Raw genomic sequence first — 16645 nt, 5'->3', positions numbered from 1 at the left:
CGCAGCTACTGAGCCCAACTTGCTCCAGAGCCTGAGAGCCATAACTGCTGCCTGTGCAGCACAACTGCTGAGCCTAGGTGTTGCAGCTACTGAAGCCCTCGCACCTAGAGCTTTTTCTCTGTAACAAGAGAAGCCACTGCAGTGAGAAGGCTCTCCTACCACAACTAGAGAATAGTCCCTGCTCTCTGCAACTAGAGAAAGCCTGTGCACAGCAACAAAGACCCAATACAGCTAAATAAATAAATATTGTTCTCTTCTGAAACTTATTATTAATGCAGAAGGAATCTTGATTTACAACGACATTGATAAAAGAATGCTGTCTTACACTGTGCTTTATTTTGTGCTTTTCTTTTTTTCCAAATGACATTCTTAGGATAAGAGAGAGAAAAAAGCATCAGTAAGTTCTCCTTGTTCAACTTGCTCTGTAAGATCAGTGTCATCAGAGAAGAGAAAACTAGTGAGTATTTAGATACTGTAACTAACTCTAAAAATTATGTTAAAGTTTTAATGTACAATTGAAAGCTTTATGATATAAACTCCCCTACTACTTTTCCATTAATTTTTTCTTGATATTATACGTGCTTTTTGATAGCCGATAGATGGAAAAGCAGCTTTTCCCTGCTGCTCACCGAAAAGCATTTATCAAATTCTTCCTTTGTGCTAATAGATCCTATCATGTGGGATTAGACAACGTAAATATAAATTTAGACAATTTTTAAGTCTTTTCCTGTATGTGGTTAAATTTGTCTTTACAATTTCATTTTGAAGTCACCAGGGCAGAGATAGTGTTTGCATTTTCAGATTCAGAAATTGAGATCCAGAAAGTTAAGTGACTTGTGAAAGGACACAAAATTGTTTGCAGCAACAAAGTGAAGTCCAGATTTTTTTCCACTGTCTGCCAAATAATATGGAACAGTGACAGCAGACTAAACACATCAACCTGGTACATGGATGGTTGCGAAGTGCTCACCACATTCAAGGGAAGAGTTAGGCGTATATGAAGATTGCTGCACAGTTGTTGTAGGTAATAAGAGAAAATAGTTGTGTGCCGGGAGCCACCCGGGAGATCCCACCCATGACAAGGTCATGTGGAAGAGCCATGACAAGCAAGGCAGATCATGGCTCGAGGGACCCCCTGAATCTGCTTCAGCATCTACCCCAAAACTAGAATCTGTCTACTGTTTATTATATTATGCCTTTCACCAACTCTTCTGACATTAACAGGGGGCTATCGCCGACCACCTTTCTCTGGAAAAAGTCAGCTTAGAGCTTTAGTTAATAAGTCTCCTGGGCATGAAAGGAATATTTCTATTTTAACCCCTCTGATGGCTTTCTAGCTTGCCTGACAGGTTTATCCATATTCTTGCAATTAACACACATGATTGTTCACAACTCCCCAACCTTGAAAGGCATGGGAAGCCAAAACATTCTAAAAGTCCTAATGAGCATAGAGTCCTTTAAGGGATGAAAAATTATTAGAATAGATAGTACTGGTAAAGGGCTTCATTATTGGGCCAATGCTTGCTGCCAAGTGCCCATATCCCTTATCCATTGTGCACCTGGGAGTGCGTTGGTTAACATAGTTGGAATGTAAAGAAAACAAGTAACAGCCTTGGAATTAACCACATCAGACCTTTGAGCTAATTGGTTCTTTCTTTGTTGTAACTTACTGCACCTTTGCTCCCTGAGAATGTAACTCTGTTTAGCACTTTCTGAGGCTGACATAGATTAGAAATGTAAAGAAAAAACACTTCAAGGGAAAATAAGTTTTTTGGTTGAGCAGGCTTTATCAAAAAAGAGTCATAAAATGTCCACAGGCCTCCAAGGCTAGAAGATAATGTACACAACATTGTTTATGGGAAAGGTATGCATAAAAAATCCTGGTTTTATGTAGTGTTTCGGCTGACTCTGTATGACTTCATCTTTCATTTCCCTCTGTGTACAAGTCAAGGTATAAAAGTTCCTTTTGAAAATAAAGTTATGGGCCTCGCTCACCGAAGCTTGGTCTCCCCATGTCGTTCTTTTCTCTCCTTTTCTCTCTCTGTTCTTCTTTCAGGATGACTCCTTGGGGCACAGGAGCTTTATTGGCTTTCTGTGTTAATCAAGGAAGATCAAGCCTCTGATCTCTCCGCTTTGCTATCCTTATTGCCTAAGCCATCATCCTGAGGGTACCCCTGGATCCTGCTGGGGCTGGACCCCGGCAGTTGTGAAAGTTCCATGAATGCAGATTTGGGTTTTTAAGAGTTTGTTTTCACATAATGGAACTGCTGTTGCAATTCTTGCTGTATTAACCTTCTTAAAACACTGATTTCATCATATTTCTCCTCTGTTGAAAAATCTTCACTTAGTTTTTTAGTTTACCATTTGGGCTTCCCTGGTGGCTCAGCTGGTAAGAATCCGCCTGCAATGCGGGAGACCTGAGTTCGATCCCTGGTTTGGGATGATCCCCTGGAGAAGGGAATACCTACCCACTCCAGTATTCTGGCTTGGAGAATTCCATGGACTGTATAGTCCATGGGGTCAGAAAGAGTCAGGACCCTTTTAAATTTGGTCATACCTTAAGTATCCAGTTTTCATTTTTCTTCTTTCTCAAAACAGCCCTTCTAGGTAGGCTAGTTTATTTTCTCTCTGCTGAATTTATACCAGTCGTCTCCAGCTTCTTAGAATGCCTAAGCATTTTTAATGGAGAATGCCTTTTTCTTTTATGCATTTATCTTTATTCAATATATGCTCAACCTTTAGCATATTTTTGGCCTACTTTTTTTCCTTGGAACATCCCAACTTTGGGGTTTCGATCTTTTAAACTCTTTTACAACTTAATGTTTATTGTTCTGCTTTATTTTATTGTTTATTGTATATATCCTTGTACTTCTTTCTACTTTTTCCCTTTGCTTTACTCTGAGCTCTTTAGGACAGGGACTGCTTTACTCTGAGTTCTTTAGGACAGGGACTATATCCTCTTTCTCTGTTATTTTTATTGTCTGTAGCCCTCTGCCCCTAGAGAGACAGGGTGGTAGAATAGAAAGGGTAGAGAAATCTGGTTTCAGATCATGGCTCTGCGACTAACTTGCTCTGTAACGTTGAGAATATTTTGCTCTATTTGAGCCTTGGGTACTTTGTCTGTAAAATGAGATACTAATAATATCTGTCTCATGAGATTATTGCAAGGATTAAGAAAATTATTGTGTCAACCTGATACCAACCAGGGTTGTTGGCCTGCCCATAGTCAACAGAAAGTGATCAGATGTCAGATAAGAAGTTCAGGTAAGATTTCAATGGGGTGCCTGCTACAGCCGGGAGAGGGAGAACAAGGAACAGTTCCTTTGCTTTCTCAGTCACTGAGGTGGGAGCTGCCTTGTTTCTTTTTTAAATTTATTTTTTAAAAATTAGAGTAAAATTGCTTTACAATGTTGTATTAGTTTCTGCTGTATAACAACGTGAATCAGGTATATGTATACATATATCCCCTCCCTCTTGAGCCTCCCTCCCACCCCACCCCAGTCCCACTCCTCTAGGTCATCATAGAGCATGGAGTTGAGTTCCCTGTAGTATATAGCAACCTCCCACTAGATATCTGTTTTACATATGGTTCAGTTCAATTCAGTTCAGTCGCTCAATCGTGTCCCACTCTTAGTTATCCCATGGACTTCAGCATGCCAGGCCTCCCTGTCTATCACTAAGTCCCAGAGTTTATTCAGACTCATGTCCATTGAGTCGGTAATGCCATCCAACCATCTCGTCCTCTGTCGTCCCCTTCTCCTCCTGCCCTCAATTTTTCCCAGCATCATGGTCTTTTCATATGAGTCAGCTCTTCGCATCAGGTGGCCAAAGTATTGGAGCTTCAGCTTCAACATCAGTCCTTCCAATAAACATTCAGGACTGATTTCCTTTAGGATGGACTGATTGGATCTCCTTGCAGTCCAAGGGACTCTCAAGAGTCTTCTCCAACACCACAGTTCAAAAGCATCAATTCTTTGGCGCTCAGCTTTCCTTATAGTACAACTCTCACATCCATACATGACCACTGGAAAAACCATAGCCTTGACTAGATAGACCTTTGTTGGCAAAGTGATGTCTCTGCTTTTGAATATGCTGTCTAGGTTGGTCATAACTTTTCTTCCAAGGAGTAAGCGTCTTTTAATTTCATGGCTGCAGTCACCAACTGCAGTGATTTTGGAGCCCAGAAAAATAAAGTCAGCCACTGTTTCCACTGTTGCCCCATCTATTTGCCACGAAGTGATAGGACTGGATGCCATGATCTTCGTTTTCTGAATGTTGAGCTTTAAGCCAACTTTTTCACTCTCCTCTTTCACTTTCATCAAGAGGCTCTTTAGTTCTTCTTCACTTTCATATATATATATCAGTGTTACTCTCTAAGTGTGCCCCACCCTGTCCTTCTCCCACAATGTCCTTAAGTCCGTGCTCTGCCGTCTGCATCCTTTTCCTACCCTACAGATGGGTTCATCAGTACCATTTTTCTAGATTCCATATATATGCGTTGGTGTACGATATTTGTTTTTCTCTTTCTGGTTTACTTTATTACGTTTGACAGACTCTAGGTTCACCCACATCACTGCATATGACTCAGTCTAGTTCCTTTTTATGGCTGAGTAATATTCCATTGTGTATATATACCACATCTTCTTTATCTATTCATCTGTTGATGGACATCTAGGTTGCTTTTATGTCCTCGCTATTGTAAATGGTGCTGTGCTGTGCTTAGTTGCTCAGTCCTGTCTGACTTTTTGCGACCTCATGGACTGTAGCCCACCAGGCTCCTCTGTCCATGGGGATTCTCCAGGTGAGAATGCTAGAGTTGGTAGCAGTTGTTTTGGGTTTACTTTTGTGGGTCATCTTCTTCTCTTTTGTTTCTTGCCTAGAGAATTTCCATTAGCACCTTTTGTAGGCTGGCTTTGTTTAGTCCCTAAGTTGAGTCCAACTCTGTGACCCCATGCACTGTAGCCTACCAGGCTCCACTGTCCATGGAATTTCCCAGGCAAGAATACTGGAGTAGATTGCCATTTCCTTCTCCAGGGCATCTTCCTGACCCAGGGATTGAACCTGCATCTCTTGCATTGGCAGGCAGATTCTTTACCACTGAGCCAAGGACGCTAACTTAAATCAGAAGGCTAAAATCCTTGAGTAAGTAAGGCTGGCTTGGTGGTGCTGAATTCTCTTAGCTTTTGGTTGTCTGTGTTTAACTTCTCCATCAAATCTGAATGAAATCCTTGCTGGCTGTAATCTTGGTTATAGATTTTTCTCTTTCATCACTATAACTGTTTCCTGCCACTTTGACCTGGCCTGCAGAGTTTCTGCTGAAAAATCAACTGAGAGATTGATTCCCTTATGGGAATTCCCTTGTATGTTATTTTTTGCTGTTTTTAATTTTTTTTCTTTGTATTTGATTTTTGTTAGTGTGATTAGTATGTGTCTTGGTGTGTTTCTCCTAGGGTTTATCCTGCAGAGGTCTCTCTGTACTTCCCAGACTTGGGTGGCTATATCCTTTCCCATGTTAGGAAAGTTTCTGACTATAATCTCTTTGAATATTTTCTCAGACCATTTCTTTTCCCTCCTTCTTCTAGGACTCAGTATTTTGAATGTTAGTGTATTTAGTGTTGTTGCAGAGTTCTCTGGGTCTGTCTTTAATTTTTTTCAATCTTTTTTTTTTTTTAATCCTGTTCCTTGGCTGTTATTTCCACATTCTGTCTTCCATTTCACTTTTTCATTCTTCTGCCTTAGTTATTCTGCTATTGATTCCTTCTAGTGTATTTTTCATTTCGGTTATTATGTTCATCTCTGTTTATTCTTTAGTTCTTCTAAGTCTTTGTTAAACATTTCTTGTATTTTCTTGATCAGTGCCTCCATTCTGTTTCTGAGTTTTGGAATCATTTTTACTATCATAAATTTTTTTTCAGGTAAGTTGTCTATTTCCTCTTCATTTGTTTGGTCTTGTAGGTTTTTATTGTGCTTGTTTATTTCTAACTTGGGTTTTTGTCATCACATATTTTTGATGGGTGGGACTGTGCTTCTGTCTTCCTAGTTGTTTGCTCTGAGATTTGGGTTTCCCTGGTGGCTCAGAGGTAAATAATCTGCCTACAATGGAAGGGACCCAGGTTTGATCTCTGGGTTGGGAAGATCCCTGAAGAAAGGAATGGCTACCCACTCCGGTATTCTTGTCTGAAGAATCCAATGAAGTCTGGCGGGCTACAGTCCATGGAGTCACAAAGAGTCGGACATGACTGAGCGACTTTCATTTCACTTCCAGCACTGGAGTTTGCAGGCAGTTAGGTAGAGCTACCTCTTGGTGTTGAGATGTGGACTTCCAAGAGACTTTATATTAATATAAACTCCTTACCCCTACAAGAGACGCAAATTAATATTCCCTGGAGTCTGTGGTTCTCTATTAGAACCGCCAGGTTCAGCCCTCCTACCATAGGAGCTCAGGCCCATCCTCTGGGCCATGAACTGAGATCCTACAAGCCACAAAGCCACACAGAGTAACAACAACAGCAACAAAAAGTGAAATTTTAAAAACTAACACATATATTAGGAAAAAATAAAGATAGAAGTAAAACAACCACTGGAAGCTAAAACATAACTGCAATAGGAAAAAAAAGAGAAAAGAGAACAAAAGCTGGAAAAAGTCTTGGCTGTTGAAGGGCAGGGCTTAGGTGGGGGTGGGCCCTATGTTCAGGGCCCATGCTGCAGATAAAGGCCCTGGGTGGGGATGGGGTGCAGGTTGCCTAAGCTCAGCCTGGCCTGGAGGGGCTCTGGAATCCTCAGAGTACAGAGGATCAGGCCCCTGGCTTCAGCAGGCTTCCCAGGGTCGAGTAGGTTCCAGGTACATTCCCCTGATCTTCTGACCTCCGAGGGTCTCTTCCCTGATGATTCCCTTGAGGTAAGTGTGCCTCTCAAGGCCTGGGAACTGCTCTCCCTGAGCTGCTCCTCAGGGGAATCGGTCCTGTCCAGCCTCTGCCCCTTCCCCCTCGCTCCCCACTATATTCTACCCCATTGCTCGGAGGTTCCTCCTGTCCACCTGGGTGTCATGGTCACCACCAGCATCTGGTAAGTGCACTATTTGTGGCACCTTCTCTCTCTGCCATCTTGGCTCTAGCTGGTTATATGGGGTGAAGTTAGGGGTGTGCACAGACTTAGGGCTGGAAGGGTGAGGTGTTTTTCCCACCTTTCTGGTGGTAGGGACTGCCGGAGGCATGCTTAGTACCCTGCTTTTTGCTCCTGGCTCCTCATGAGTAGCAGTTTTTCGGTCTTTTTGTGTCTTTTGTCCATAATTTGCCCCACCTGAGCATGCACACAATTATTTTTAGTCTCATATAGTTTCTTTGTATTTTGTTGCTGGAGAAGAGGCCTGTCCAGGTGCAAGTGTTGCAGCAGTTACAGTAAAGGGTCCCAGGTCCCAGGCTGTCTCTAACATATTCACTAACATATAGGTATGGAAAAATACTGTCTCCCAATCTCTTTCCTCAGTTCACAATTTATATTTCCTAAGTAATACCTTTTTTCTTTCAGAAATCAGATCTTGCAGATATTCTGTACTGTAATATGAAAAGAAGACAAGAACTGAAAAGGTAAATTTTCCCTTTTTCTTGGTATATTTTTTAGCTTTGAATTGTGAGACTGAATATTTAGATTTGCAGAATCCTTTATTTTGTTTAGTACTGTTTTGTAGTCGCATATTTATAGCTAAATCACAGATATGATTTTCTTAATATTTGTATAAATTTAAGAAAAAGTTGAGTGAAATAAAAAAATCTTATCAGAATTCTATACTATGTAAATACTACTTTCAACAAAAATGTTACTTTGCATCTCAAATAATTTGATTTTGACACACCCTTACAAGATACATAACTTCATTACATACAGTAATAGAAGAGGTTATGAGGCTGATTTAATCATTTTGGATAAATTATCTTTGCATATTACCCATGAAGAGAATATGTATCTTATTGAATTGATATGGCTCTAAAACCATGTTAATTTAACAGATTGTGGCTACAACTAGAGAACTTGGGAAATAGTAGGAATAATTAAAGGTATTATAATGCTGAGTTTTCATTATTTAATGACCATATGGACCATGGTATATAGATTGCTATGAAATATGCCACACAGGACTGTTGTGAAGAACAAATAGGAATTTTAAAATACTCAGAAAACTAGAGGGTCCTATTAAAATTTTCTTTCATTTGTTGTTTTCCTGATTTTTCTTTACTACAGTTAATATCTTATATGATATACTAATAAGTGCCAAACAGGGTCCTATTTAAGTTTTGTCTTATTGCTATTTATTAACAGGTAAATAAAGATAGGCAATCTTGTTGTAGAAAGAGCAAAGAAAATAAAACCAAGTGAAGACTCAGGTGAAACACCTATGGAAACTCTGAGATGTTTATAGTTTGCTCTTGCCATAATGAATTCTTTGAGAAGTCACTTATTTACGGTCTCTTTGTCCCCTGCTGGACGATAAATTAATGAGGGGTAAAGACTATACTTGATGTGTCCTCCACTGCCTCCCAGTGTCCAGCAGGATGACAGGCACTTAAAAGGCATTCAGGGGTTTACTGATATAAATTAATAGATTGTGGCTCATCAAATTTTTTCCCCTTTCTTTCTGACTACAGAGTAATATCTAGTTTTGTTGTGCAGGAAAATATTATCACCTCTAGCTATTGTTGCTTCTAGCATTCTAGTATGTTTTTTTCTGCCTTGTTTACTATGCTTATTTAAACTGTTGAGATGATCTTATATATACAGATTTATGCCATGCTTGTTTTCTGCTTAATAGTATATCAGTATATTTTGTATGTCTTTGAAAATTTTGCATAAACATCCTTTGAAATGACTATGATAGTTTATTGTATTCAGTAGAATGACATGTTTCTTAGTCATTTCCAAAATTTTAGCATTTACCTTGTACCTGACTTTTTGCTCTTACAGATAATCCTGAATTGAATATCTTATTATTTTTAGTCTATTTTTAGCTTTTTTCTCCTTAGATTTCTAAAGTGGGAATTACTAAGAAGTTAAAAGATAACATTTTTAGAATTCTTAATTATATCATCAAATTCCTTTGTGGAACTGTTATATCATTTTGCATTTCCACTGGCAACATATGAGAGGGTCCATTTAACAACCTCTTGCCAGTATTTAGTGTTATTTAACAATCTTGACTAATTTGATAGAAGAAAATGGTACATCGCAATTAGCACATCTGTGCTAGGGAAGTCAAACATTTCTCCCAAAAATGTCTATTAACCATTTCCTTTTTCTACTTCATTGGTTTTCTGTTCATGTCTTTTTCTAGAGCCTTAGTACTTTTTGATGAGATTTTTATTTACGAAGGCTAATAAGCTGTCACATTTGTAGCATATGCCATTTCCCAGTTCTTTTAGTTTTATTACTTTTTAATATACTACTGTAGTCATTTACGGGGAAGGCAATGGCAACCCACTCCAGTACTCTTGCCTGGAAAATCCCATGAATGGAGGAGGCTGGTGGGCTGCAGTTCATGGGGTCGCTGCAAGTCAGACACAACTGAGCGACTTCACTTTCACTTTTCCCTTTCATGCATTGGAGAAGGAAATGGCAACCCACTCCAGTGTTCTTGCCTGGAGAATCCCAGGGATGGGGGAGCCTGGTGGGCTGCCGTCTATGGGGTCGCACAGGGTCGGACGCGACTGAAGCGACTTAGCAGCAGCAGCAGCAGCAGTAGTCATTTACATTTACTGTTTCCCTTTGTGATATTTTTCCCATTGCTATTAAGTTTAAGAAGTTCTTTATTAAGAAATCTGATAAATGTTCCCTTTTTATTCTATGGTTTTTAAGTATTTAATATGAAGTATAGCAGTTATAGAAATAATTATTTTACACTTGAATGTTTAATCTGTTTGGGATTAAATCATCTGATGTTATATAAAGCTGTAAATTTTTTTTTTCCAAATAACCAGTTATTCCAACACCATTTATTGAGTAATCCTTTCTCCTTTATTAATAATGTAGTTATTTTCTACTTTTAATGACATTCATATCAGGCCAGTTCTTTCATTTCCTAACTAAAATGATACAGTGCAATATTATATATTATGTTTAATTTTAATGCCTACCTAATTTTCTGTGCTACTTTACAGACTGAATGTAGAAACTGACCCTCCAAGAAAGAGACCAAAAATTGATTCTTCATCCCAAGGACTTGTTACACTCCAGGAAACATCATATTCAAATAATAATCAGATTATTTCACAGAGTCCTTCTTCAAATGGAACTAAGAAAGATATAAGTAAATGTGTAGATTTTCAAGTTAAAGATATTAAATTGGCAAATGTTAAGAGTAAGCTGGACCATGGAATTAAAAACTTTAGCTGTCCTAAGGTGGCCAAAGATGTGAAACCAAAAGCTGAAGGCCAGACAAGTGGGAAAAAAAGCCCTCATTTACTTGCTCAGAGGGAGAAGATGAAGGAATTCAAGAAAGAAAGGTCCAATAAATTTAGAGACAGTTCTGAAAAATGTGCTTCGGAGAAATGCAAGAGAATCCAACTTTCTCAGGATTGTAATTCCAGCAAGATAATTAAGGAACCCTTTGAATCTAGGAGAAGGATTAATTTCAAAATCCTGGTAAAATCCCGCAATACCCTCCAAAATCTTGTACAAGAAAATGTGTTCAGTTCAGGTTCTAACAGGTTAAAGACTAAACAGGAGAAAAAAGAATGTCCAGAAGGCACTCAGTTTTCATTAAAGTTTACAAGGCACAGAAGTGAATATTTATTTTCAGATTCCACATATAAGCAGACTGTTCATGAGTGGGAAGGAGCATATCATGAGCATCAAGAAATTAATGATATAAGTTCTGGTGAAAACCTAACCCAGGTAAGGTAGTGCAAAATGAATACAGACCTTAGTAAAGAGTTCAAATATAGTTAGGTTTGAGTTGTTTCTGTTATAGATAATGATCGTAAAAGGCAGATTCTGTTTAGTCAGGAAGATATGTTGGTTCTTTTATTTTACTCTGTAAATTCCAACTTCCTTAAGAAACTATCCTGGCAACTCTCAGGGACCCAAAATAGAAGGGATTGTGTAAAAATACAGAAGAAGCAGTTATAGATAGTCCTACCAGAGAAGTACTATGACAGTTTTCTCTAACTCCAGGTACGACAGTTCCAGGGTTAGTATTCCAAATAGCTGCTCCTTTAACAAATTATTCTTTTGGGTGCCCTGTATGCCAGGTACCACAATCACAGTCATCATTTTCAAAGACTTTCTTATATGAGGAGGTACAGAAACAGCCACCTCGAGTCTGACAAATACTTAATCACCTTATATGGGAACACATAGCAGGGGATTAACATGGCCTTGGATGGATTAATTCAGTAAGATTTACTGGAGGGGATAACATGTAAACTGAGAACTAAAGACTGAATAGGAGTTATTCAGGTGAAGACAAGGTGGAGTGAGATGGGAGAAGCAGGAATGTTCCAGATAGAGGGAACTATGTATACAGAGATCTAGGCTAGAAAGCTTGGCACATCTATTTTTGCTTCTAAATTATGCAGTAAATCAGCATTTGTGGACTAATTTGAAAACCTAATTCTGATAGCCTTGTTTCTATGGCAAATAAAATTATTTATCTTTAGGAGAACTTTTAGAACTTTGGAACTTTAGAAGCTCTGAAATTTAGAGACTGCTTATAAACAGCAGTGGTGGAGCTTACCTCTTTTTAGGAATCAAGATTATAGAGTGTTATATAAGATACTTCCTTTGAAAAATGGAGGGATTGTAACCAAGGGGGCCAGAAGAGCTTGAGAAAGAGTACTCTTTTTCACTGAACTTGAAGGGGTCCAAAGAAGGAAAGAATTGAGTTTGTTCTTTTTATTGCTTTCTTAAAGAAAAGTTTCCATTTTCTTCTTGTGCTGTATAACCAATTCTCTAGAGTAGAATGCAAGAAAGGAATCTGAGTTTTCCAGTATGTTCACTGAACATCTTTGTATCATTGTTTGGTATTCCCCTGGTGCTGTATATCTAAGGAACAGTATGAGATGTACCTTACACACTTTTTTGCTCTCTGTTTAGAATTATTACAAAAACCAAATGAGGTACATAGCATGAATATAAGTTGTAGGGGAAGCAATTTTTGCATGATTACTTTTCAATTATTGGAATTAAAACTCTTTATATTCCTTTGATAGAAGTCTTATCTGACTGAAAGTCATTTAGACACAGGAGAAGCAAGTAAATATTGTTCTTATCTTGAATATGTTATCGTTAACATTATTAGTGACAGTAGCTAATCATTTCAATATTATATTTGTTTTCCTCATAAATTCCTCAATGGATAATTGTCTTCCTGAAATAATGAGTTTACAAAGAAGTAATTGTGTTTTTTTTGTATTCAGTGATCCTGTTATGCTTTCCTAGAAGAAAGTGACTTCTTTTTTTCCCTAGGCTTATAGTTCTTTGTTACCTTTTTCAGTCTGCATTCTCCCCTCACCATTGTGAACTAATGTTCTAGAGATTTATTGTTTATAGGCCACTTTTATAAATGGTATCCCACTTAATTCTTATGAGTCTCTGGGGTAGAAATTCATCAGTTTATCTAAATGTTAATTAAAGGTACCTATTATGTATTAGGCATTTAGAGTTTGAATAAGACGCTTTTACCCTCAAGAAGTTCCCAGAGAGGTAAATGTTCAGATACAGTGAAGAAAATATTAACGCCTTGGGAATTTGGCTGGTGTTAGTATAAATTTGGAAGTGAGTTAAAGAAGGACTCATTAAGATATTCTTAAAAGATTCTCTTAAGCTTGGAGATTCTTAAGCTTGGTGTTGAAAAGCGTGTAGAGCAAAGAATGGAAGTGTTGTCCTGCCGGGGAAATGATCCGTTGTGTAGTGGCCCAGAGTTGTGAAATGGCATGGACGAGCATACGTGAGCACTTACACTGTTCAGTTTGACTTGAGATGTGTTGAGAATCTATATGAGAGGAAGTTGGAGAGGAAGCCAGGGTCTAGGCAATGGATTCTTTTATCTCTTCTGGGAAAGACTGTTTTTCATGTTGTAGATAGGACAGAGCCACTGAATAATCAGGTTTTTAGTTTGGAATCACTCCAGCAAATAAAGCCATTTATACCATCATTGGTGTTACTCCCTTTTGTCATCTCCAGGGAAGGCTTTATCCCAATCCATGGACTTAATAAAACATGGAAGGGGGAAGGCAAAGTTAAATGCCCTCTAAGACCTTCTTTTATAATAAGGATTTGAAGTTGATAGAAAGTTTTTTGAAATCACTAAAAGTGACTTGTCAAAGAGAGTGAAGGGTAGTAGTGATCCAAGTAAAAGAATGAAAAGACTTTGAATGTCAGAAGTTGCAGGAAGTTCTATAATAATCTCTAGCTTGGTTGGCACTCCTTAGCTGAAGAGACTCTAAAGTTCTAGTGAGATTTGAAGTCAGGTGGAGAAAGCATTATAGAACCCAGGGTCATGGGAGAGTACGGCTGTAATGGGCCTACGTGTGTGATGTGCGTGGTATTGTATTGTGTGAAGATTGATACTGGAAAGTTAGGGTAGAAGCTCAATTCCCAAAGCAACATAGGATATACTTTTTTAAAGAGAGTCTGCAGTTTATATCCAGCTTCTTATAAAATACATGTGTGTTTGGTGTTATCGTGGAGAATTCTTAGAAGATGATTTGGTTTAGTAGAGGCTTAGTCAAGTTCCTTGTCACCTGTATGTAGGATTGGGTAAGTCTCAGCCGCTCACCTGAAGTGCCAGGGAAAAACTGAAATTAGAGAGATCAGTCTTTGCTGGGAGACAAAAAATAAAACACCCATACATTTTCAGTCTTTCCCGCCCTCAGCCATATACTAATCTTCAAGTTTCTTTTGTTGTTTTGTCATGTCACTTTTAGAAATGGTTTGTTTACTCATGGATGAAAATTTCCCACCACCAAGGCCCAGTATTCTTTTTATCTTTGCCATGGTTACTTCTGTTTCTTAAGGTGGCATGTTTTGTTCTTAGAATATGAGTATTTTTAGGGAGGCATGTATATGAATGAGTCAATCTTAAAGAATTTCTACTATGTTTCATGACTTAATAGAAGGAAACTTTTCTATTCTAGGGACAGTTTTTCATCTGGGGCAGTTTTGCCTCTTAGTGGGTATTTGGCAACTGATTTGATGGAGATTTTTTTTTTTTCAGTTCATTGTTTTTCTTTTTATTGCATTTATTGAAGTATGTACCCCCAAACAACATAGCTTACTGGGATGTAAACTGAAATATAGATAATTTTCTCTTCAACTCCATTTACATCAAATTCTGTCTCTGTTATAACACTGAAATTGCTTGGGCAAAGGGATGGAGACATTTTTGATTGTCAAGGATGGGAGGGAGGTAGGTATCTAGTGAGTAAAGGGAAGAGATACTTCTAAACATCCTACAGTGCAGAGAACAACCCCAAATGCTTTGTGTTTTATTTAAAGAAGACTTTAAAACCATGTTGATTGCTTTTTATTTGTGACAGTGATACTTTGGTGTCTTCTGGATCAGTGCCCCTTGATAGAAGAAAGGTTTCTCACCTCTGCTCTAAAGTTAGATTCTGCTTTAATTTCTTTACATTATAATACATTAGGGAACTACCCTGAAGTGAGAAGAGTATTAACCCCACAAACGAAGAATCATCTGATCCCGAATGTCAGTAGTGCCATAGCTGAAAAACCTTATTCTAGGTGTATGCTTCTTAACTAATTAATAAAATTACTTTTCATTTCAGAGTTTTGAAGCACCATGTTCTTCAGTGTCACTTGAAAGTATTCAAGATACAGATCAAGAGGTTACTGATATATTTGTTTACTGTCAATATTTTTAATGACATTAAGACAGGGGATTTCTATTTTAATAAAAAATAATGACGATAAAAACTTTTATAGTATGAAAATAACACTGATGTCTGTACTTAATTCAGTATATAAGTATTTATGAAGTCCTGAAAAATTCTTTGGAAAAGTATTTCCATTTATTCAATCACCTTTTGGCCTTTTTTTTCTAATAAGCTAATTTGTTTTGAATAAAAAGTGTGGAGCCTACGCTCACAATATTAATTTTAATTTAATGTTATGTTTTTGCATGCTTATGCCTCAGCTTGCCAAAATACAGTATAATATTAATATTTTTGCCTCATTTTTCTAATTAGCAATAAGATGAAAGTGTTCAGTGAAAATGAAAACACATACATATTTATTTTTTGCCTGTTGCTTCATTTCTCAGCTAGAATCTTCTGGTCAAACCTAATAGAAGTATTGCAAGTAATTTTATGTTCCCTGCTTCTAAATTAAAATTAGATTCACAGAACACTTTGGGTTTTTCTATTTAAAGGAAACTTTAAAACCATGTTGATTGCTTTTTATTTGTGACAGTCAGTTATATTTTTATGTCTTCTGGGTCTGTGCCCCTTGATAGAAAAAAGATTTTTCACCTCTGCTCTAAAATTAGGCTATACTTTAATTTCTTTACATTATAATACATCAGGGAACTACTTCCCTGAAATGAAGAGTATAAAGATCTGGATTTCAGTTTCTGATAGTTAATTAACAATCTTAGAAATTAGGAAGAGTGCTGATCATCCAGACAAAAACATACTTGGCTCTTAAAGTACTTTGAAGTGAGAATGGAAATGAGAATTAACTTATTTCAGAGAATTAACTTATTATCTCTTATGTATTAGACCCTATGTGAGGTTTTTCATGTTATTTCACTTAATCCTTACAAAAAGTATTAAAAGGATACAAATATTTACCATTCCTATTGTGCAGATAAACTGAGACCCATGGTGGTTAAATAATTCGCCTAAGGCTGTAGTAAGAAAAAGAGAAGAGCCATTTTATTTTTTTTTAAAGAGCTTAAAAAATTTTTTTTTGACTATGGTTGATTTGCAATGTTATGTTAGTTTCAGGTGTATAGCAAAGTTGATTTAGTTATAGATATACATATATCTTCTATTTCAAATTCTTTTCCTGTAAACCTTGTAAATGTTTATAAATCTGTGGGGTTTTTTTACCATGTGGCTTCCATATTTTTGTAAAATTTTTGCTTTCCACAGACTATCTCATATTAAGTGAATTAAGAATTAATTGCTTTCTTATTAATCTGAAGAGAAAATAATTCAAAATATTGTTTTGCGGGTCTTTTGCAATTTAGATGCAGATAGTAGAAGAGCTTCATGCTGCTCGTGTGGGAAAAAGCATGGATTTACCTGTGGTTCCACCTTCAGGAGAGTTAATGAGTATGGAAATTGACGTGGTAGAAGATGATATACATTCCTCTGCTGGTATACCCTTTATGTGTATGACTGTGTTTGCGATCTCCTGTGTTTTCTCAATGTTCAATTTTTATAATATTTAGGTGAAAGTGTTCAAATGTGCTCATTTGAAATAATAAAATATGCTATATTTCTTTCAGCTATAGGAATCAGGTCTAAGATTTGTGTTATCATTTGCTTTATGTATCTCACATTATTGGGCAGTTAGAAATATTTTCTTTCTTTTTTTTTGCCTAAGGACAGTAATCAGAATTATGAGTAGTCTGTTATTCTTGCTCTTAATCATAAATTTTAACAGTTTCAAGTTTGTAAAACACTGATCA

General features: G+C 37.3%; 1 protein-coding gene across 48 annotated transcripts in view; it reads left to right on the top strand.

Annotated features, from left to right (window-relative positions):
* Nucleotides 1-16645, top strand: part of SWT1 (SWT1 RNA endoribonuclease homolog) — a 107721-nt gene that overhangs the window by 9201 nt on the left and 81875 nt on the right. For 20 of the 48 annotated variants that reach the window (XR_015143132.1, XR_015143131.1, XR_015143124.1 and 17 more), the window contains 5 exons: nt 374-457; nt 7528-7586; nt 10149-10884; nt 14778-14837; nt 16202-16346. Coding sequence is in view for 28 of the 48 variants with exons in the window: in XM_086343353.1 (XP_086199479.1) it covers nt 374-457; nt 7528-7586; nt 10149-10884; nt 14778-14837; nt 16202-16346 (1084 nt within the window). In the remaining 20 variants the exon portion in view is untranslated. Of the gene's footprint in view, nt 1-373; nt 458-6772; nt 7449-7527; nt 7587-10148; nt 10885-14777; nt 14838-16201; nt 16347-16645 lie in introns of those variants that run through there. The other 28 variants (XR_015143118.1, XR_015143130.1, XR_015143128.1 and 25 more) reach the window with 7 other exon arrangements.

The sequence above is a fragment of the Bos grunniens genome, chromosome 16 (assembly GCF_055505025.1).
Source record: "Bos grunniens cultivar Pamir isolate PY7600 chromosome 16, Bosgru_T2T1.0, whole genome shotgun sequence".
Classification (NCBI taxonomy): Eukaryota; Metazoa; Chordata; class Mammalia; order Artiodactyla; family Bovidae; genus Bos; species Bos grunniens.
Note: the sequence above shows the minus strand (reverse complement) of the source record. Positions and strands in the feature narration are given on the sequence as shown.